General features: G+C 39.5%; 1 protein-coding gene across 1 annotated transcript in view; it reads left to right on the plus strand.

The window, feature by feature from the left end:
* GRID1 (glutamate ionotropic receptor delta type subunit 1) overlaps positions 1–23,874 on the plus strand; it is a gene marked incomplete at both ends in the record, with an annotated part of 601,422 nt that overhangs the window by 474,207 nt on the left and 103,341 nt on the right. Inside the window, 4 exons of the mRNA XM_084245065.1 lie at positions 14,900–15,001; positions 16,780–16,977; positions 20,065–20,389; positions 21,580–21,718. Coding sequence (XP_084101191.1) covers positions 14,900–15,001; positions 16,780–16,977; positions 20,065–20,389; positions 21,580–21,718 — 764 coding nt within the window. The remainder of the gene's footprint in view (positions 1–14,899; positions 15,002–16,779; positions 16,978–20,064; positions 20,390–21,579; positions 21,719–23,874) is intronic.

Consider the following 23,874-nt stretch of genomic DNA (forward strand, 5'->3'; position numbering starts at 1 on the left):
AAGAAGGCCAGTGTGGCTGTTTTAGATAACTAGGAGGAGGGGATAAGATATTATTAGAGAGGTAATTCCAAGTCAAAGGATATGAACGTTGCAGGTCATGCTTAGGGCTTTGGATCTTATTTTAACTGGGGGCTAAGGAAGAATTTTTAAAAGGAAGGAGTGATATAAAATCACTTATGTTTCTGAAATGTCACTCTTCTTTGTGTGTGAAGGATGGAATATGCTCAGGATAGGCTAGACTGTGCTGTTGTTAGAATAAATAAAAATTTATCACTTGCTTAAGTGCAATACCTCACAGCCACCCTTGATTTCACCTCTCATGTCAAAGCCATCTGCTAGTCATGAGGCCCTATACCTGAGTTCTAACAATGGAATGTTTGCAGAAGGGATTTTTACTTTTGGTCCAGAGTACTGAAGAATGTTTGCTTGTCCTTCCATCTCTTCTTTAGTACCATGGAAGTTATGTGTTGATAGGGTGAAGTCACAGGGGAGATTTTGCCTGGATCCTTTAGTCATTGTATGGAGAAGATATTTCCTAGTCATGGCCCAAACCTCACTAAAATTAAGCTAAGAAATTTAGGGGGATATGTTGATATTTGATGAACAGCAACTACAGCTACCTATAACCATATGATGAGGGCTGGAAATAATAATAATAGGGATTCTGGTTACAAAGCAGTTTCAATGATCTACATGATAATGGTAGGTAGGACTTGGAAGGTAGCAATAGAGATGATTCAGTTTCAGGAAATATTTCAGAAGTAGAATCAAAAGCAGATGGCTTTTATGTGGGAGGTGTATACAAGGATGACTGACGTCTTTGACTTAAGCAATTGGGTGAATGATAGTGCTTGTAATTGAGATGAAGAAAAAGGTAAAATATTAGTGCATGATGTGTGTTTGGAGAGTTTGGCAATCAAAATTACATTATGTAGAATTTTGATTCTGTGTTCTCATTCAAATGGAGATGTCTCTTTGGCATCTGATCATTGAAATACGGACCAGGGAAGAAATCTTACTGAGTAATATAAACCTGGAAGTGGTCAGAACATTGCTGTATTTCAAAACTCATGAGAACCTGCCATCAATGCTGTTATATTCTCTACTTACAAGAAGTAAAGCTTGAGTCTTAAAAAAAAGTTAAGTAGTTTGCATACAGACATAATTAGCATGCAATTGAGCTAGGGTTCAAATTCAAGTCTGTGCAAACTCATTCTGCCAAAGATAATGATGTGTTAGTATTATTAATATGTCAACTTTTTGTTCCATTTTGTAGCTCTCAACCATTTTTTTTCATATATGGTGTCACTAGTGGAGAGAATAGATATAAAAGATTCCTGCCCCCAATTTTCAGGTGATGACAATTGGACATAGAATATTCAAATTAATGGCATTTCTCAGGCAATTTTACTTTTGATTTGCAAATTTTCAGTCATACGACATAATATTATACTGTACTGCCTCTTAGTCAACATGAAGTCATGTGAATATTCTATTTTATTCCATTTATTTCAGTTAAGTTACCAAAAGTTTTTAGTATTTACTCTGTACCTAGGGTCTTGGGGAGCCCGCAAGAGGCAGACATTCTCAGTGGCTGACCTTCAAAAGCATATAATCAACATAGCCAGATGCTCCTCCCTCCTCTGACTCATTTTCTTGCACATAATCTTAAAGGTCATTAGATGCAGACCCCTCTTCAAATCTCACAAAGTAGTATACTGGTTATTTTTCTGTTTTTACTATTGTAAAAGCAAGGGTGCTTTTTTTGGTTGCCTTCATAACTGAGTTACATATAGAATCTAAAAAGAATCGGAGGTATCAGAAGCTCGTGTCACTTACCTTTTGATTATGGACAATGAAAGGGAACATTAGAAACTGGAAGAACACCTTTCTGCTCTTCTGCCGCCCGCACAGCCAGTTCAAGGCTTCTACTATTGTCTAAAATGGAAAATTTTCAAAAAATCTCGCTCAATTCCTTTTTCCTAATATCTCTCCCAAGTTATATATACTAATCATGTACTTTCAGGGGCAGGTTTTAACTTTCTTATTGTCACCCTTATGTACATTTTCTGGCTAAGAATAATTGACTCTGGCTCTGAAGAAAATGAAAGTCCATTTTCTTTCTGTGCCCTTGGAGATGTCTTTAAACTGTGAGACTAAGAGGAAGAGACAGGAGACAGGAGGTCTGGATCCTGTGAGGTTTTCAGGTTCATCAGTGTAATGGTCTGGTCTCAGAATAAAAGTGTTGGGAGAATGGGAAAATGCTGACCTCAAGGACATGTCTGGGTTGTGCACCTCATCAGTAGCCACAGAGTCCAGATGAGATTGCATTGCCATGGAAATGAACAGTTTTGGAAATCTTTGTCATTTCTTCCTGTATGAGATAAAGAAATGCTCATGCAGACAGTACTATTTGCATAGTGATCATTTTACGAGAAAAGTCCAGTGGACTTGGAGTCAGAATATTTGAGTGTATAGCCTTCCTGAACAATGTAGTAGACACACAACAAGTCAAATAACCTCTCTGAGCTTCAGTTTCTCCACTGAAAAATTTGAGAGGATAATAATTCCTGTTCTGCTTACCTGACAAAATGTTGGAGGTGCTCAAATGAGATTTTGTGTATAAGATGCTTGGTAAAGTTTAAACAAGCCCACACTGTTACATGGCTGCATTGCTGAGGACAGTGTGAGGAAACAAAAAGTGTGAGTCCACTTCTTTAAGATGAGCATAGAAACAGAGGCATGGAAAACTGTTAGTATCGACAGACAATAAACTACCCCCAAGTTAACTGGCTTCAAATAGCAACCCTTTTACTACATCTCACAAGTTCTGCAGGTCAGGACTTTGGGCAGAGCTTTGCTGGCTGTATTTTTGCTTCTTGTGGTATCGACTGACATCACTTAGATGTACTCAGCTGGCAGATGGGTGGATTGGAGAGTTTGAGAGGACTTCACTCATTTGCCTGCATCTTGGCAGGTGTGATGGAAGGATGAACTCATCTGGAACTATCTTCAGGGTACTTTCATGTGGCTTTTTCAGCATAGTGATCTCAGAGCTATTACATGGTGGCTGGCTGCCACCTTGATTCCCTTCAACCCCAGAGCAAGGGTCATAGCAGTACCAAATTAGTGTTGTGTGGACATTTAGAATGTAGCCTCCGAAATCACAGGGTCACTTCCACCACAATTTATAAATTAAAAATGAAACCAGTCAAGTGGGGCCTCCCCTGGTGGCGCAGCGGTTGAGCGCTGGGTTGCGAGGCTGCCCGCAGCCTCTGCAGTACCAGTTTGATCCCCGGCCACCAGCGAGTGTCCCACAAAAAAAAAAAAAAAAAAAAAAAAAAATGAAACCAGTCAAGATCTAAGTAAGAGAACAAGGATTAAGCACCAAAAAATATTGGAAGGTGAAAAACTAAATTCTAGAAGAGATAGTGATGTTGTCACCCATGGAAGAGGTGATCTATTATTTTCCTCTGGCCACAATGATCACATCTCTCCCATATGAAAAAAACACTCATTTTCCCTTTCAGCTCAAAGCATAGGATCTTATTGTTTAAGTCAGGTCAAGGTGAGAATGAAGCCCCTTTGGCTACAGATTCTTGGATACAGTTCTCCAAACATAATACCTTTTTACTCTGAAGATGTCAATCTAAAAGGACAAATTATCTGATCTCTTGTACACACAACATAGAAGGTAAAACAGTGATAGGATAGCTTCAATGAACATTTCCTACCATTGGGAGCAGGAGGATAGGAGACACATAATCTAAAGCTAGTTGGATAGCCAACTAGGCTCATGGATTTAGGTCCTATTTAGGGTCTTTTACTGCTTCCTGGGAATGATTCTGTCTGTTAAATCCTCTGAGCTCTTGATTCTGCTTCTAAGTCATTCTCATTTTTCCATAAAAGTATTCTCTGTTTGCAGCTGAATAGTTTTCTCAGTTGCTTCCTACCCATAGAATTTCAAAGTTCTAAAAGTTTCCTTTCATTTTGCATCCTCTTTGTCCCATTTTGTCTAACCTGGCTGTGCTTCTGTCATTACCCTCCTTTTATAAACTGTGGGTATTTTTTTTATTATTAAGTTTATTGGTTGTTCAGGACATTACATGAAAACCACGCCTACAAATTTTTCTAAGACAGATTCTACTCTATGGTGAATTCCCTAACAGGCTGGCATAGAGTTTTAGAAGCTTTGTCATCAAATAGAGAGAACTTGTGATACACACCTTTCAGATGGTAGAAAGTCATTTTTCTCTCTGAAAGGTCTACAGGACCCTTCCTTCAATATTTCTCAGATCGTAGGAAAGGGTTTTTCAATCTCACCCTTGATTTCATGGGTCTGCATTTTTTGGTTCATCTGAAGTATTTGATCTTTGCTTGAAGAACTCCTATCATTTTTTAAAATTTTTTGCAAGGAGATACTGAGGATGAGAAATAGTTTTGTTTTTGATTCTAATAAATCATGACTTCTATACATTTTCTCTGAATTTGCTTGAAAATGAAATTCATTTTCTACTATATCTATGAACTATCTATGCATTTATATTTACAATATGATATAGAGCTATCAGAAAACAAAGGATGCTTTAAAATTTGCCTAATGCTTTCTTCTATCTGCTGATTAAATAGATTTTCTATTTTTCATACACTGTAAGTGACAGTTTTGCTTTTCTGCCACTGCATAACAAGGATACTCTTTCCCCCAGTTTCCAATAATTTTTTCCTCACTTTCCTATAAATTTTTACAATAAGTCTCCTTAAGGCCCGTTTTATATACACTAAAAGTCTCCTTAAGGTCCTTCTAGATTCTTCTTTCTACACAGTGCCAGAGACAATTCCACATTTTTTCTATTTTACTTATAGTGACACCAGTATTTTCAGGTACCAAATTCTGTTCAAGTTTTTATTACTGCAGAATAAATGTCACAGAATTTATCATTATAAACAACAATTTTATTATATCTCATGGATTCTTCATGTCGGAAATTTGACCAGGGTTCAACTGGTGATTCTTTTAACATTAATTGAGGTCACTTGATGGTACTCAACTGGTAAACAGGCTGATTTAAGTGTCCAGGACAGCTACACTCTCCTGTCTAGTGTATTGGCAGAGGTGACTGGAAGGCAGCATTCATTTGCTACTGTCAACAAGAAAAGTGTACTGTTTTTCCCAGGTGGTCTCAGGGCTGTTGAGCTGTTTGCATGGAAACTGGTTTCTTCTAAATAAGTGGTTCTAAATGGAAGGAGATTCTGTTACCCAAGGAATATTTGGTGATGTCTGGAGATGCTTTTGGTTGTCACACTTGGTGGGGAAATTACCCTGGCACTAGTTGATAGAAATCGGGGATACAATGCACAGGGCAGCTGACACAACAAAGAGCTAGCTGGCCCCAAATGTCAATAGTGTCATGATTATAAAGTACTGTCCTAAAGAAAACATACCAAGAGTCTAGCAGAAGCTTCAAAGCCTTTTCTGACCTAGATTAAATATATCAGATCATGTGACATCAGATTCAGACCTGATTTTAAAGGAAAGTAATTAAACTTCACTTCTTGATAGGGGGTGGCGAGTCACATTATAGAGTAGCACGTGGGATGGGAAATATTGTCACAACCATCTTTAGAAAATACAATCTGCTACAGGAACTGTCAGGGAAATCTGAATGTGATCAGTGCCATGAAAAGAAGCAAGCATAATGCTTTAAGGATACAGGAGGATCTGTCACTTCTGGTTGGAGGGATAAAAGGGGGTTTCTTGAAAACATGACAATGAAAACATTTTTTTAAATTATAAATTAAACCTTGAAAGAAGGGTAGTGTTTTGAAAAGTTCAATTGGAGGGGAGAATGTTCTAGACAGAAGGAACAATAGAAATAAGGTATCGACTATTAGTGATCAGCAAACTGTGGCCTTGGGCCAAATTCACTCTTCCACTAATTTTGTAAGCAAAGTTTATTGGAACCCAGCCATACTCATTGAATAGTTGACTACAGAGACCATATGGGCAAGAAACTTAAACTATTTACCATCTGGCCATTGATGGAAAAGTTCTCTGACCACTGGACTAATATATTAAATTGTTTATTACTTTTTAAGGGTATACTATATGTCAGAACTGTATCTGATATTGACTATTTGATGGTGAACCAAACAGACATCATCTCTATCATGGAAGGTGGTTTTAGTTATTGCAACATGAGAACAATAGAGAAAATAACAAAGTTCTATACTGGGAATACTATGTGTATTTAGGAAGTGTGATCTGGGAAGGCTTTATCAAGAAGGTAATTGAGGTCTCACTCATAGCAGGAATCTAGAACTTAGATAAGGGACCAGGAAAATGAATAACTATAAGAAAGTGAAAATCAAAATCAACAAAAAACTATGAACCAGAGACACTTTTTGGGGGAGAGGGGCGGGAGGGGAGGGATTGGGGTCAGAATGGGGGGGCTGCAATTGTATGGGGAATATAAAAATAAAATTTATTATTAAAAAAAAAGAAGGTAATTGATCAGATAATAACTGCTAGAAGAGAAAGTGCCATCTGGTACTTTCACTGACATGAAGGGTAGCAGAACTATCAGGCAAGTGAAGAGTGTACACAAAGTTCCTAAGAAAGACCTTGGCTTATGAGAGTAATTGCAAGGTGGCCATTGCTGTTAGGGTGTAGTGGCTTGGGGTGAGGTCTTGGAGAATATTATAGACTTTGAAAAGGATATGTGCTTTTTAACCTAAACATGAAACCACTTGAGAATTTTAAGGAGAGTAGAATAAAACAATAAACATTAAAAAAGGAAAAAAAAGAAGATTAGCTACTGGGTAGGTATTAGATAGGAGGTGGATAGGAGGAATTGAGACATGGGTGAAACTTCTCAAAGATTCTAGGCCAGAAATGGTGGTGGCTGTGACTTAGAGACTTGCTTCTCAAACTATACTGTGCCTGTGCATGACTGGGCATGGAGCCAAGCATCTTTGATTTAAATAATCTCCTGGTAATAGTGGTCTGGTCCATAGATTGCACTCTTCAACAAGGGTCTAGGAGTAAAGACTTAAACATTCCTATTAAATCATTCATTTTGCTAACACTTTTGCATAACTAGATGTCTTGAAGTAAGTTTGTAAAAGCAAAATCATGCAAAAAAGAAAAATCCAGCCCAGAAGTTTTCAACCATTATTAAACCAGTGCTTAATGAAAAAGCTTTTTACAAAGTTTCAGATATTGGGCATAACTTGGGAGCTAGAGATTGAGAATAGCATGAAATTCCAGTTAGTTATTAAGGAAGTGCCCAGGGGATGATTAATTTTTCTAATAAAATTTTATTGAGTGAATCAAAATGAAGACAAGATAGTCCCTGCCTTAAAATATGCATAGTATATTTGTGAATAGATAGACTTGGGATCTGAATATATGGTGAAAAGCATTTCTGCAGATCAGGGCTATGGGATTGCCAAAACTGAATTACTTAATCTTAATGTAAGGAAGCATCACTAAAATGATCTTCAAAGGAGGTCTAGGAGTCAGAGAGCACAAAGGAAGAGGAAGTTCTAGGGAGAGGGCATGACCCACAGTTAAGCAAGTGTGTGATGAAAGACACTTGCTGACTTCAACACATGGACTCAACACTGTCTTTCAGAAGGTGTTTTGTTGATTCTGACTAATGTAAGTCTGTAGAGTGTATAGGGCCATTAATTCTAGTCAATTCAAAGTAGCTGCTAATATGGGCCAGAGTATAGTAGAGACCTAAAAGAAAAGAAAGTATTGTTAATAACAATAACTAAAGTGTGTTAATAACTAATACTAGATGTGAATGTTTGAACCCAGAGGAAAAAATACGAGCGATTCATGCAACCAGAGTGGAAGAAATAGCACACGAGTGGGAGAAACGGAATTCCATCCTGTCTTGTCTCACTGCAGACACTGCCTTTGCTAGATCTTGCAGTATATTAAGAGAGACAAAACCAATACACCTAAAACAATTAAAGAGAGATACAAAATCAACATTACAGTCATAAGCTAGATTGCAGTGCAGTTTCAAAATGAAAATCGCTTTATTGTTTTTCTTCTTATTGTAAAAGCGATGCTTCCTCTGTAAAACAATTCAAACATTACAGGATTGTACAGTGCAAGAGATGAACATTTCCTGTAATCCCATTGCTCTACCTAATGCCAGAAATAGCCACTTAGAACTACCTTTTTGTCTTCAGCATGTGCATGCACCATTGCACAAAAAGAAATAAGCGTTTAAAAAAAAAAAGTAGTTGGATCATATATATAATGTTATTAATCTATTTTTCCTACACATGCTGAAGACCTATTTGAAGGTAAAACTGTACTTATGCTTCCTAAATCTTTGTGAATATGTACTCAATTCATTCAGACTGATAGATAATTTCTTGACCACTTGACACCCATTTAACTATTTCAAGCATGCTGCCATGAATGTACTAACACTGGTATCAGGTGGTTTTCATCTTACTCTCCATTTCCAGGTTCATTCTACTGATATCTGTCTATGTATCTATGTATCTATGTATCTATGTATCTATGTATCTATGTATCTATGTATCTATCTATCTATCTATCTATCTATCTATCTATCTATCTATCTATAACTTTATCTATCATCTGTCATCTATAGCTATCTCTGTGCATAGAACAAGTCAAGTTTATTTGGATGCAAGTGTGTCTGTAATGAATTCACCCATTTTCTTTTGTAGTGTTCAGTTACCTTGGACAAGTGTATATGGTAGTATAATCACCACAACACTCAAAATCAAAACCTTTTTATTACCCCAAGTAGCCTTACTTCCCCTTTGCACTTGATACCCTCTTCCCATTCTTGGTGACAAGCAATCATTGATCCATTTCAGGGCTTCTTTTCAGAAGTCACATAAATGTGACTCCCTCCCTCCCTTCTTTCCCTTCCTCGCTCCTTTCTTCTTTTTCTCCCTTTCTAGAAATTGACATGGTTCTCACTATAAAACTTCCTATTCTGCCTCTGGGCTATAAAACAGTGGGATTGTCAGCCCTCTCCTTTTCTCTCCCCTCAAAAAACGAAGGCACCTTAAGACACCTCTGTAACTGTTAGATTACGGACCACAAAGCCCAATCTTCCAAAGGAGACCTGTTGTATTTAAGGTGAATAGTCTTGTGTTTATTAAGGACAGGTCACAAAGTCCAAATCCTCACATCTCACAACTCAAAACGCTAACCTGGTGAACATCCCAATTGACTCAGGAAATATATTTTCCTGAGATCAGTGGTTTATGAAATTTATTCTCCAACTGGCTGATCTCTTGAACAGTAGTTTGTCATATCAGATTTTGAAGCCATATATCTCCTTTCAAGTGATGATTGTGATGTAACCTCCGGCTCCATCCATGTCGCTGGTCTGGGTAGAGCACATCGCAGCAATGAATGAAAAGAAAACCATAGCTGTCTTATCAAATAGGACAGTCCTCATTCTGTTTAACAGTGCTGGAAATTAGTTTTTCAGGCACTGATCTTGACAGGTCAGCTGTCAAAAGTGGGTGTCTGTGGCCATAAATTCATCGATCTCATAAACAGAATTCTTTCTGCAAAATACAAGGGGAAGTCAGAGCAGACGCACTTATGTGCAAATGAAATGGTCTGCAACTGTATGACTAAGTGTCAGGACTCCTTTGGGTGAAAGGTTTTTCTGGCTTCCCATTTATCAAGGCTCCCAGCCTCATTTGACTTTTATTGACTGAAACTTTTTCCTTAGCATCTGAACAGGAGCACTGGGCACCCTTAGGAGGGAGACAGGATGTGGTCTCTCCTACTCTTGCTTGGTTGCAAGTTTGGGCATCAATTTAAAGATTTCATTTTATTTTTAAAAATTCCACTGCAATCTTTCATTTGGTCTGTTCTTTTCTCTGTGTTGGTCTCAGACCTTGAATGCTCAGAGGGATGGCCTCCCTCAGACATTACGAAGGTTCACTGCTCAAATCTTAAGATTTGTGTAAGAACACAGGGCTTTGTGGAAACGGGAGGGTACATGCAGCCTGGGGTGCTGGGCTCCAGGCTGATGGGAGGGAATAATCAACTTTCCTGCCCAACTCGAAGCATTCAGGATCCCGGAACACGGTTGCGCTTTGATGTGTTTGAAGGCAGAATTTTGGTTTCACTTTGAAGTATTTTTTTCTTTCTTTCTCTGAGTACAGCATACCTGAAGGCCAGAAAAAGAGAAGTCTATATTAAAAAACAAACAAACAAAAAAATAAAAACCTCTAAGTCTTAAGCGCTTTCACAAAGGGAGGAATAATAGACTTAGAGGATTTTTGTTTTCCTCTCATGAAGTTTTACTTTGATTTAAGTAGCCTTGCATTAGGATTGTTTGTTAACTAATGTGATGTGGTGATTTCTCTCTTTCCTTTGTGTTTTTTTTTTTTTTATGGAGGTAACATAGGTTTATATCATTGTATAGGCTTTCCCACCTTGGGGGTTTTTTCTACAAGGCTCCAATGACCAACATGCCCACAGTCCTCTGCCATAGTCCACTGAGCCCCCAACTGACCTTGCTCTTGCCCCTCCCTCTCTGGTAGCCTCAGTTCCATGGTCAACTTTTTAGCATTCTTAGTTTGGCTTTTTCTCACCCTTTATTTGCTTTCTCTATATTCCACACATAAGTGACACCTCTTTCTTTAAGAGAAAACACCTGTCTTCAGGGAACTGAGCCTTAGCAGTGGCTACTTCCTGGTCTCCAAACCCAGCAGGCTCATGGGGCCTACACCATCATGAATGTAGATTTTAGAATGTGGGTGCTGGACAAACTAATAGTGTGCTTCTTGTAGAAGATGGGCATCCCTTGGCCTTAGTTCCTTGTGACCCGAGGATGATTTATTGTGCTCTGACTCTCTTAGCCTTAACAGATATCTGGATAATTTGATTCTGATTGCTCCCCTCTAGTCAGTCCTCAATCATGCAATTGCATGTGGCGGGATCAATCACCTGTGCCAGTTATTTTGATAAAAAGCTTATTTCCTTTCCATGAAATTAGTGAACGATCTATTAAAAATATAGAAGAACATAAAGAATAACAGTGATTATTCCTAATTCCACCAACTAGTTATATCCAGGGACTACATTTTGACATTTCTTCTCCCAACTTTGCCACTGCCTTAAAAATTAAGGTTGTATTGTGCACAGTTTTCTTTCTTGATCCTTTACTCTGTGATTATTAATTGCTATCTTATATTATTTTAAAACTATTTTTTCTCCTTTGAACAACCCCTTGACATGGTGGACAGGGAATGTATTTTCACTCTACTTTATAGATAAGAAAATGGAATTTCAGTGAAGTAAACATATATTAAACAAATATTTGTTGACCGTTTTCTGTGTTTCAAGAACTTTGCTGTAGAATGAGCTGTGGGAGGTCACTCAAATAAGTGGCAGATGTGAAGCTAGAACATGGGTCCCCTGACTCAACTATATACTAATTTTATACCTCCCCTAAATCTATACCAGTAGATTTACTGTAACTTGATCTTTGAGAAGAAAACATGGCATGCAAGGCAAGGTTGGAAACCCTGATGTGTGGAGTAAGCAAGATAAGACTTAGTCTGAGGGTTTGAGATGGGACAATTTATGAAGATGGAATTTTGATCCCAGGGGACAAGAAGAGACAGCTGGATAGACATCTGGATTACTGACTTAAGACCAGGATGGATGTCACTGAGATAATTTGTGAGGACTGTATCATATAACATAACATCTTAACAGGGGAAACTGGATGTATGTGGACAGTCCCTGTACAGTCTCTACGACTTTTCTGTAAATCTAAAATTATTCTACAATGCAAGCTTGTTTTTTAAAATGAGTGAGTTTACCAGACCTGGTGGAAGAGAAAGGACTTTTTAGTTAGAAGGATCTGGATGTAATGAGTCAGGAGGGAACATGATATGCGTAAGGAAGCTGAGGGATGCAGTGTAGCTGAAATGCACTGCTGCTGTGTGAACTGAAGCAAAGCTGAGAGTTGGGGCTAGGTTGGACTAGGAGGGCTTTTTTTAGACCAAGCTGAAAAGTGTGAGGATTTGTTCTGTAGGAAATGGAAAGTTGTTAGGAAATTTTAATTAATATAGTTCATGTTTGAGTTTATTATTGTAAAGGTGCATATCAGCACACTGGAGGAGGAGTAAAGGACAGGTTGGGGGCCAGTGAGATGGTTAGGGAGGCTCTTGCAATACTCTGGGCCAGAGGTCCTGCTGCTTGAACTAAGCAGTGGGTTAGAAGCAGAGGGTGATGTGGAACAGCAGTAAGAGGCAGAGTTGTTCTTGGAGCTGAGCTAAACCTCTAGAACATGACTGATTGCAATCCCAATAGAAAGACTGCTAAAAATCTATCAAGGCCAAGACCCCCATTCTAGGAACATATCCAAGCCCGGGCAACAGAGTCCATACCAAGGGTTCAAAATATGTGGTGCACACTATGGAGAGCTGTGTGGAGATTTCTGGACCTACTAAACATAGAGCTTCCATATGATCCAGCAATTCCACTCCTAGGTATTTACCCAAAGGATACAGAAACATCAATTCCAAAGAGCACCTGCACCCCTATGTTTATAGCAGCACTATTTACAATAGCTAAGCTTTGGAAACAACCCAAATGCCCAAAAATAGATGACTGGATCAAGAAGATGTGGTACATATATACCATGGAATATTACTCAGCATTCAAAAAAGATAAACACATGCAATTTGCAGCAACATGGATGGCGCTGGAAGGGATCATGCTCAGTGAAATAAGCCAAAAAGAAAAAGAAAAATACCGGATGGTCTCACTCATAGCAGGAATCTAGAAAATTTAAATAAGGGACCAGGAAAATGAATAACTACAAGAAAGTGAAAATCAAAATCAACAAAAAACTATGAACCAGAGACACTCTATGGGGGCTAGGGGGCGGCAGGGGAGGGATTGGGGTCAAAATAAGGGGGTTGCAATTGTATGGGTTATATAAAAATAAAATTTATTATTTAAAAAAAAAAAAAACAACAAAATATGTGGTGCATTAGCCCCTTAAGTCCTTTTATCTTCCTTTCCCAGAAAAATGCTACCCAGTATTTTTATTCAGTTGCACAAATTAATTCTGTATTCTAGTGCTGTTTCCTGAAGCCCAATGAAGAAATATCCATGAACTTTCTTTTTACTGTTATCAGTTACCAGAATGTAGAATCTTTATGTCCTTAAACAAGATTTTGGGTAGATCTTAACTTTGCTTTTCACTAAAATGACACTCAAATTAATAAGTGGTAGTGGTGGTGAGCCCCTGAGAGTACATGGTTCTGCTCTTAACTAAATGATTCATCACTGCCAGAGATCCCACTGGTTAGGATGGAGTAGGCCTTGGTATTATGTCCAAAGTGACAGGAGTTTTCACATTCCTTTTAAGTTGGCTCTAGGACCATACATCAGAGTTGTAGAGCCTTCTAGGTAGAATCGTGCCACAAATGCTGGGAGGCAGCCTCATAAGACAATACTCAGTGTAGAGCCCCAGTCACAGATGTCAAGATGTATCTTTAAGAGGTGTTATTGGTGAGTTCTATAGGGAACCTGGTGGCACTTTTCCACAGAGGGATAGTTTTTCTGTGCAGCTTAGATAGCGGTCTTGTGGGTTTTCCCTGATGAAGAGTAGATACTGCATGTGCAAGTCTGATTCTTTAATCCCTTGCTACTTAAGTAGTGATCCGCAGTTAAGCAACAGCAGTCATACCTGGGCACCAGTCAAACAGGAATAATCTCAGGCCCCAGAATCAGAATGTGAATATAAAATCCCTGGGTGATTCGAGTGCATATCACATTTTGAGGATCACTGCATTAATCTGTAATAGTGATTTACAATCCTGACTATGCATTAGAATTACTTGGGGAACTAAAATATCCATATCCAGCTTATCACAAACTTATTAAATCAGAAATCTCCGGGGTTGGGGTCCAGCTTTCAGTGTGTTTTAAAAGTCCTCTTAAGAGATTCTAATCTGCAGCCAAGATAGAGGGCCAATGACCTAGAATAGCAGTGATACTCCACCAGGATCGCTGGGGGAAACATTAACACTTTTCATGCCCAAGCACTGAGCTCCTGACTAAATGGGCTTGAGATGGGGGTTGGCAGCTGTACTTTTTTTTGCATCTCACCAATTGATGGTTGAGAATCACTGATTAGAGGAATATTTCAGCATTGTTGCCCAGATCCTGTGGGATTACAGAGAGGGACGTCCCGTGTCCCCTGTTGTTCCTGAGCCACGATAGGGTCTCTTTGACCACCTTAGGAGGCCTATGAGAGATCACTGGGTGATGGGATAGGCCCTGTACACCCAAGGGGATATGGCAGTTCCAGGTTTATATATTCTTGGTCTCTCCCTGCGTATTAGGAAAAATTATGAAGTTTGTACTACAGTGAAGATAGGCAGTGAGCCCTCACCCTGTTCACAGGGCACACCAAGCTGTACCTGGTCTTTGTTCTTTGTCACTTATTTCACTTCTGGGACTCATCCTGCCCTGGTGGCTGCAATAGGGCTCTCTGGTCTGGAGAAATCAAAAAAGTAATTAAAGAAAGGGTATACTTTTAATTTCTCAGAGTCTCAGTGTGTGGACAGAATATAACTGAACAAAAACATTTATCCTCGAGTCAAGTTTTTATCAATTGTTTTTAATTAGTATCAGTTGGCTTTAAGGACATGGCAAGTTCTCAAGATCCAGATAAGCTGATGGAAAAAGTGGAACTCTGTTCCACCTTTCTTCTCTCCCAGGTGTTAACTTGACTCTGGGTTGCAACTGCTGTCCACATACCAGCCTGTTTGAGCCTCCCAGTTAGGCGGTAAATTCCAACAGTGTGCATAGATGCCCATTCTGTCCTCACAGTTTCTTTTTCCTTCACAGCTGGCAACGTGGGACTCAGAGAAAGGCCTGAATGGCAGCCTGCAAGAGAGGCCAATGGGCAGCCGCCTGCAAGGATTGACTCTCAAAGTGGTGACTGTCTTGGTAGGGTCACGGGCATATTGGGGAGGTTTGCACGAAGGCTTTTGAGTCAGAGGCTTGTCTGGTTTCAGGCTGAACTTCAGACAGAAGAGTATCTTGAGTGGTGGCTTGAGTTTTTCTAAGACCTTCATTCAAATAATCCTGTGAATAATGAAGAGAGTGAGATTGGAGATTCTACCCCAGGGCCTCTGAGGCCTTCCATTGGTGGCCATTGAGGTGCTCTAAGGGTGGACCATTGTTCTATTAATAGATTAATAATTAATGCTGAGCTTGAGAACAGCAGAGGTGCTCTATTTGTTCTTAGATGGAAATTGTATTTGATCTACTGGTGATCCTTAATAGAGCTTTGCAGGTAGCCAGAGATCCCAAGTGGATGCCACAAAGGGGACATTTTTTTCCAATACCCAACAACATTGATGGGCCCAAATGGCAGAGTGTCTAGTGAAGATGATTTATTGTAATTTTTCTGCACATTTGTCCTGGAATCATAGACTTGACATCCTTCAGAGGCCTTAGATTCATCTTCCTTTCAATTTCTTTCTTCACCTTTTTAGAACTGTAGGAGACAGTTTAGATCTCTCTTTCTCTAGCATTTCAGACATGGTCCCAATGTTTCCCTCTGTCCCAGAAGGAACCATGTCTCAGCTCTAGAAGTCTAGTGGTAGCAGTGTTCCTGCATTCCCTGTATGATTCTACGGATAAGCATTATCCTCATGTCTCCCACCCACCACCAGATATTAAACAAATGAAGAACATTCATATATTCTCTGGGGCTATTTGCCAAAAAAAGGCCCCTTCTTTAGTTTCACAGGCTTGTGGTGGGGAAGGCTGAGGCTTTCATGATGAATGCGTGCCCTGTGGGAGCACATGAAACAGCACAAAGTGTGTGTGAAGGTGCTCATGGGCTCAAGGACTGTGGGGTATAATCTTATTCTTTGACTTGTTTTTTTTTTCCCCTCACTTAACCTCAATTAATTAATTTATTTATTTTTAAAGATTTATTTTTTATTTATACAATAGCTGGTGTACAGGTCAGAGGTTCGGGAGGGTGAGAGGATTCACCAGAGACAGAGTGGGGAGCAGAACAGGCAGACAGACTGAAAGCACTGCTGAGTGGAGCAGCGGGCACAGCAGGAGAGGTCTGCCGCACCATGTGGGAGTCTCCCTGGCCAGCCAGGAATCGAACCCGTGCTGCAGAGGCTGCGGTCAGCTTCACAGCCCTGTACTCAACCTCTGCGCCACCAGGGAGGCACCTTATTCTTTGACTTGTGTTGTGACTTGGGCTCATTCATCTCCCTTCTACAACCTGAAAGATGTTAACACTGTCTTCCCTTAATCTAATATCACAAAGCTTTATTGTCATTTATTATCCTGAGTGAGAAATATCCATGCTTCTTTTTTGGGTCCTAAAGAATTAGGACACTTCCTAAGGATAGGACACTTCATTGTTACAAATGAAGGAATGAAAATAAACTCTTATACTTGGAGATGGGATTATGGTCAGAGCCTGGGATAATGTAATACAAAGCAAGGAAATCTCACTCCTCCACTGAAATGCACATTGCAGTGATCTTGTGTCCTGTGCTCAGACTGTCTGCGAACTGCTTTGGAAAATGGCAGAGAGGTTCAGATTCCAGGGGTAAATTGGGTAATGTTTGTCCACATGTGCTGTCCACAAATGTTCTAAGTTACTATTCATCTTATTTTCTACAATACCCTGGGAAGATGTGTGTGAATGGACTTGTTACTTAATTGAAGAACAATCATGCTGTTGTCCTCAGGAAGAGCCTTTTGTGATGGTGGCTGAGAACATCCTTGGACAGCCCAAGCGCTACAAAGGGTTCTCCATAGATGTCCTGGATGCACTGGCCAAGGCTCTTGGATTCAAATATGAGATTTACCAGGCCCCCGACGGCAGGTATGGTCACCAGCTCCATAACACCTCCTGGAACGGGATGATCGGGGAGCTCATCAGCAAGGTAGGTCCCAAAGCAGCTTTATGGGGAGAGGCACCATAGTCTGTCCCTGGGGTAATACCTGAAGTTGGCTTGTTATTCGGTTTTTTATTTCGTGACCAGCTCTTCACACTCTAAGGTCCTCTCTTCCTCCAAGCCCCTCCTTTCTGCTCTACTCATTTTTGCTCTTTTATTTTTGCATTTCCTGGCATCCTGTGTTTTCCTACTGTGCCCACTGCTCTTATTCATTTGAAACCTATTCACTGTGCCTGTTCTATAACACACCCTTTGTGAAGCCCACCCCCACACTGGAGCTGAAATAGGAAAGCAGTTCTCATGGAGGGCATGGAGAATGCTTATTCTCCTCTGCTTCGTGGTCTGTGGGGTGTAGATATATAAGGATGTGTGTGTCCTCTTTGTTATGTGTAGGTGATAGGACATTCCTCATCTCTTCATACTAACTTCAAATCATTACTCTCCCTCCTCTCTGTAGGACCAATGTACTCATTGAGATTCATGAACATGAGGCCCTCCTTGTTCCTGTATCACTGTCTTTGGGCTGTTCTCCCCTCTTTGCTCCTCTTATCCTACAAGGTTTGGGTTATTTCCTCACAAAAATTGATTATGGTGGCATTTGACTCAAGTCTCCCTCCTCCCGTATTACTGTTGTCAGCAACCTTGACAGTTTCCAACTTCCCTATGGACCACTCTGGACTTCCAGGGCTTTGATTATCTCACCTCCAAGCTTAGTGACTTTCTCACCTCCAGGCTAAGTGATGTTTGCTCGTGCTTTACTCCAGCACCTGCACCCATGCATCTCAGAAGCATCTTCTATGTTGCTGTGTCTATTCCACTCCCAGGACTACAAACTGTTATCCTTACTGTTATGGGTTTTTGCTCCCAAAACACTGGTCCTTTTCTTTATAAACCCATAAAAGCAGCCATGAAGCCTGGAATAGTTCTAATATCTCCTAAACTTAAAAACACACTTTGTTGCAGCATAATTTATATTCATACAGTATTAAAATCCACTCATTTCAGATCTACAATTCAGTGCTTTTTAGATTTCCTGCGTTGTTCAGCTGTCACTGTAATCTAGTTTTAGACCACTTCCATCATCCCAGTGAAATCCCTTCTATTCATTTACAGTTAATCCCATTCCCTGCCCCAACCTGAGGCCACCATTAATCTACTTTCTATCTCTGCAGATTTGCTCTTGTGAACATCTAATATAAATGGAGTCATACAGTATTTGGTCTTTTGTGTTTGACCCTTTCTACTTAGCATACACATTTGGGGTCTTCCTTCTCTAAGGTTTCTGTGTCTTTCTGATGCTGTAGCCGCTCAGTGCCCTCTACGATGAAGCCGACAAACCCCTGTGCCCTTCGTACCTTGTGATCCTCCATGGTTTTGATTTCTTGCTACATGCAAACCCTGAATTATTCTATTATCTTGCCCTCTGACTCTGACATCCAGGTTGCTACATGCTTTAGAGAAGAAACTCTCAAACATGTCCAGATGGATATTTGAACAATGTGTAGCTCCCAACCTCAGCTGGACTGTCAGGGCAATTCAAGTTCCTGAGCTTGCTCTTTGTTGGGTCCCTTGGATACCTTTCATAAGTGTTCTAAAAGTTTACCTTTCTCAAGTAAGCTAATAATCTTTTATCTTCAATTTAAAAATAATGATTGTGCATCTATATTAGGGAAAGAAATTGAGATTTCTGGGCTTGAAATTCTGCTTCAGTTTTCTATAAAATTCGTGTCTGTAGACATGGTCCTCACCTGGTTTCAGAGGGAGGGCTGTTTTTCTCCTGTTGCTGGTCACTGCTCTGCCTGTGTCATGAGTTGATTCCCTTGTGCTTCCCTTGGACCTAACTTCATAAATTAGTTTCTCTCCATCCTGTATTGCACATCTACCCTGCTTGCTTTCTTAGTCCGTAAATATGCTGCAAACTCGCAGAATCCTTAAAAACATCCCTGGATTTAGGTTTCTGGAAGAGAGGCAAGAGCCAGATATGCAAATGTGGTAAGTGTAAGAGAAGACCTCCAGCATAGTCACCTCTGATATTTCTTTTCTTGTTACTCCAGCTATGTTGGATTTCACAGTTTAGACTATCAGCATAACTGCCCTTCCATATCACATATGAAACTGAATTAAGTCCCTGTGTGAGTTTCCCCAATTTGAATACATGGATGGATTGGGAGGCCTAAGAATCACGATGACAAGGATCACTATATATTGTGGGGCTCTTTGCTTGAAGGGATGCATTTTTACCTGCCATCGAGATATAAAAAATCCCAATCTCCATCTTAAAGGGGTCTTTGTCTATTATAAAAGCGAAGCCCATCTTGGAAAGCAAAACTTTCAGAGGTACTTTTAAGGTCATGGTAGAGCTTGCTCAGAAAGTACCTTCAAAAATAGTTTCACTCTAGGAAGGATCAAACCATTTGTCTACAGGTCCTGAGTTGCGGGAGGTAGAGGATCAAAAGTTTTCTCTTGGTGAATTTTAATTTCTGGCATAGAGCCTGCATGTAAAACAACCAGAGGCTGATACAGTAATGAAATTCAAAGTAGCTTCTAACTCACCATATAATTTCTAAAGCATTTTCTAAAAGACAGATATCAGTGTAGGTAAATGGAGTTGGGAGAGGCTTGATGAAAAAAAGGAGTGTCCCTGTGGCTTTAAAGTATAGCACAGATGGAGCTAAGTCAGTAAAAAGATTGAAGGGACTTCTTGGTAGGGCTTGCAGTGAGTGGAGGGAAATATCAGCAAGAAAAAGGAAATAACTAGTTTGCTGGGAGGAACTTTAAGAAAGTTAAGAAAAACTTAATTCATACAGGAATGAAGATGTTTCATGGGCCCTTTTTCTAGAAGAGGTGTCCAAGAGTTTTTGTGTTTGAGAGAGAAATTTATAAACATGAAGCAAAGTAATAATAGAAAACGTAGTTTTGGATTTTCTTTACAATATTAAAGGTCACAAGCTATCAACTCTCAAATACACTTCCTTTCAACAGGACAACTCAAAGGGCAGAGGGCAGACCTTGACCCTGGGTGGAAGCCAGCAGTCAGCCAAGGACTGCATCTGATGAGATGGTTTTGCCTTTCAGAGAGCAGACCTGGCCATCTCTGCTATCACCATCACCCCAGAGAGGGAGAGTGTCGTGGACTTCAGCAAGCGGTACATGGACTATTCAGTGGGGATTCTAATCAAGAAGCCCGAGGAGAAAATCAGCATCTTCTCTCTTTTTGCTCCATTTGATTTTGCGGTGTGGGCCTGCATTGCGGCAGCCATCCCTGTGGTTGGGGTGCTAATATTTGTGTTGAACCGGATCCAGGCTGTGAGGGCACAGAATGCCTCCCAGCCCCGTCCCTCAGCTTCCGCCACCTTGCACAGCGCCATCTGGATCGTCTACGGAGCCTTTGTACAGCAAGGTACCCTCCTGTTTCCTCATGCGGGAATATCCCCAGGGGCTTGGGAGAACTTACCCATTAGCAGTCTTTGATGCCTTTTATTACATCATTTTAAATGCAATTTCTTTTAATCGCTAGGAGTACTAATACCTTGCTGCACCAGATCTCCCTGAATAATATCAGAGAGAAATTAAATGACATGACAACAAGGATCTCAACTTCAAATCCTGATTCTCCACTTTAGATAAAATTAACTTTGGAGTTCTGCTTTGCACTTTTCTCCCCTCCTACATTCGATTGATTGTTATGCACATGGGGTTGTCAGATGGAACTGAATCTTGTTTAAATTTGAAATCTTAATGGGGAAAAAAATTTCACAATTGTTTTGTAATCATCTAAGCAGTACTCCAGCCATTCTTGAAACACAAATTTTCCTATTTCTCAGAAGCCTGGAGAGCACTCGGGGAATTACAGGATTGAGCGGCTTTGACCTGCCATGACAAATTGCAAAGTTCTTAATGTGGGTCTTGGCCCTGTTTGCCCCATGGCAAAATATGTATCACCTGTTTGTGAAGTTATATAAGAGGAGTCAGTAAGAAGCTTTCTTCTGCTACCACCTAAGGGACGAAGGAAAAATAATTGGCCTCAAAGAAGCAGATTCTGCCTGAAAGTCACATGCAATGAATTCTGAAAATCCTGGGGAAAAAAAGTCATCTAGTGAGAGCTGAATATTAATAAAAAGGATATGGTACATCTCATTTCTGAGATTTAAAAGTAAGCTAGGGAACCCTCTGGGTAGGAGGTAAATTCCTGAGATGACTCAATGTGAATTTGAAATTGAAACGGGACCTCACATTCTGCCATAGAAGTTCTTAACATTGTGAAGTAGAATTTTCTATCTGGAAGATTTTGTATTCATTATTCAATGTAACAACACACTGGGCATGTTAACAAACTTTGCATCACAAAAGGCCAACCTTGGATTTTCCACATTTTGTGGTTTTCCAGCCTTTTCCAAGAGTGGTGGTCTTACTGTTCTTTCCAGAGTTGACACATCCTCTCATGCCCAGAGGGAAGTCCAATCCCTGCTTCTTGGGGTACCACCATTGGCAAGACCCTTTGCCTGACCTCAAAGAGGTACCTTTCCATGGGGTGGGGATGGGAGTGAGAGGGACATGTCTAGACCAATCCACTTTGCTTTCCTCCCAAAGGGGGTGAATCCTCGGTGAACTCCATGGCCATGCGCATTGTGATGGGCAGCTGGTGGCTCTTCACCCTCATCGTGTGCTCCTCCTACACAGCCAATCTTGCTGCCTTCCTCACAGTGTCCAGGATGGACAACCCCATACGGTAAGCTCTGCTCTTGCTTCCAGACCTGGGGTCATTCATTTCTGAAAGGATGTAGAGAGAGGAGGCAGACCTGTCCAGGTCAGCCTGGCATTTTGCAGATTTGGAGATGAACTTAGATCCCAGATCTGCAGTTTGATAATTGGAATCCTTACTGCATGAAGAGCTCCACTCCTGTTGTATTTTATTTCATGCACAATTAAATAGATGTATAAATTCATTAAAATTCTTTCTCCAAACATTTACATACTGCTGATATGACTAATAAATCAGAATGTTAAAGTTAACAAATTAAATTTCCTCAGACATTTAGACATTGACTACAAACTTATTTAATCATAATCTAAACATATAATTAAAACTAATGAAAGTCACAAGTCTAATAGATTTTTAAAATCCTCAAACACCTTAAGATTATTTTTAAAAACATGCCAATTATCAGTGATTAGAAAACTTATCTCACTTATTTCCACAAAAATCATAACGTTATTAAAACCAAATCCTGAAACTCTTTCTCCATTTTACCAAAAAAGGTTAAAAACATGGCATAAAAGAGTTAATTCAAAGTAGTGAAATTACTTGGCAATGCCTTTGTTTTATCGTTAAATTCCAACATATGGTGTAAATTACAAAAAAACTTGAACAAAGTGAATGTTTGTTAGATATTTGGTTTCTAAATGACTACCATTCCTTGGGTATGAGGGTGCAATATTGGCTTCAGTAGCATCTCGCTTGGTCCCTAAGCATCATTTTCTGGGTCCCTGGCTTCAGTAATTTCTCCTTTGATTCCTTATTCTATATTGATTGTTTTGAACCAGGACCTGATCAAATCATCCATACTCATCCTGCTCACATAAGAGTTCAAACACCTTCAGTAAGATTCAAAATTCAGTATGATATTATCTAGGTTTTATTTTTTTCGTAATTGACATTTTTGTTGAGATAGTTATAAATTCACATGAAATTGAAGAGTTAATGCAGAGGGCTCTAATAATATCCTTTAATCAGATTCCCCTAATAACTTCTTGCAGAACTGTAGTATCATGTTGCAACCAAGGTATTGACAGGAATACAACCGACTTGTCTATTTAGATTTCTCCCTACAGTTATGCTCATTTCTCTGTCTGTGTGTACATGTGCATGTGCATTTGGTTCTATATAATCTGATCATGTGTAGATTTTTATATACATCATCACAGTAAAGATACTAAACCATTTTATCCTCACAAAGTTATGTTGTTCTTTTATAATCACACCCACCTCCACATTTCTTCCTTGACAATCCAAACTGATTCCTTGGCAGCCACTGATATGTTGCCCATTTCTAAAATGTTGTTATTTCAAATATTACATGTTACTTAAGTGTAATTATACCTTTTGGGGATTGGCTTTTTCATTCAGCATGGTTCTCTGGAGGTTTCTCTGGGTTGTATTCATAGTATTCTTGCTTTCTGTTGCTGGGTAGTATCCCATGTACCAGTTTGTTTGACCATTCATCTGTTGAATGAATCTGGCTGTTTACACTTTGGAGTGTTTATGAACAAAAGTTGCTATGAACACTTGTATACAGGTTTTTAAGTGAATCTGGTTTTCATTTATACATGATAAATGCATAAGAGATCAATTGCTGGGTTATGTGGTAATTGCAATTTGAGGTTTATAAGAAACTACTAAGTGCTTTTCAGAGAGACTGTACCATTTTACATTTGTGCTAGTGTGTAGAAATGATCTAGTTTCTTTGCATCTTCTCTATTTTTTATTTTACATTTAGCCGGGGGTAGAGTGATAACCTCATTGTGGTTTTAATTTGTTTCTCCTTGATGGTAGTTATGTTCAACACCTTTTTATCTTAGTTACTTCAGTCTTCTTTCTTTTTGTCTTAGTCAATTTTTGTCAATTTTGTTGATCTTTTAGAAGAATTAATGCTGGTTTTATTGATTTTCTCTACTTTTTTATTTTCTATGTTATTTGTATCTGCTCTAATGCTCTAATGTTTATTTCCTTTCTTCTGCTAGTTTTGGATTTAGTTTGTTCTTTTCTTAGTTCCCTGAGGTATAAAGTTAACTTGTAGATTTGAGACCTTTCTTCTTTTGTCAAACACTTAGAGCTATAAATTTTCCTCTTAGCATTGCTTTCCCTGAATCCTGTAAATTTTGGTA

The sequence above is a fragment of the Talpa europaea genome (genome assembly GCF_964194135.1).
Source record: "Talpa europaea genome assembly, chromosome: 10".
Classification (NCBI taxonomy): domain Eukaryota; kingdom Metazoa; phylum Chordata; class Mammalia; order Eulipotyphla; family Talpidae; genus Talpa; species Talpa europaea.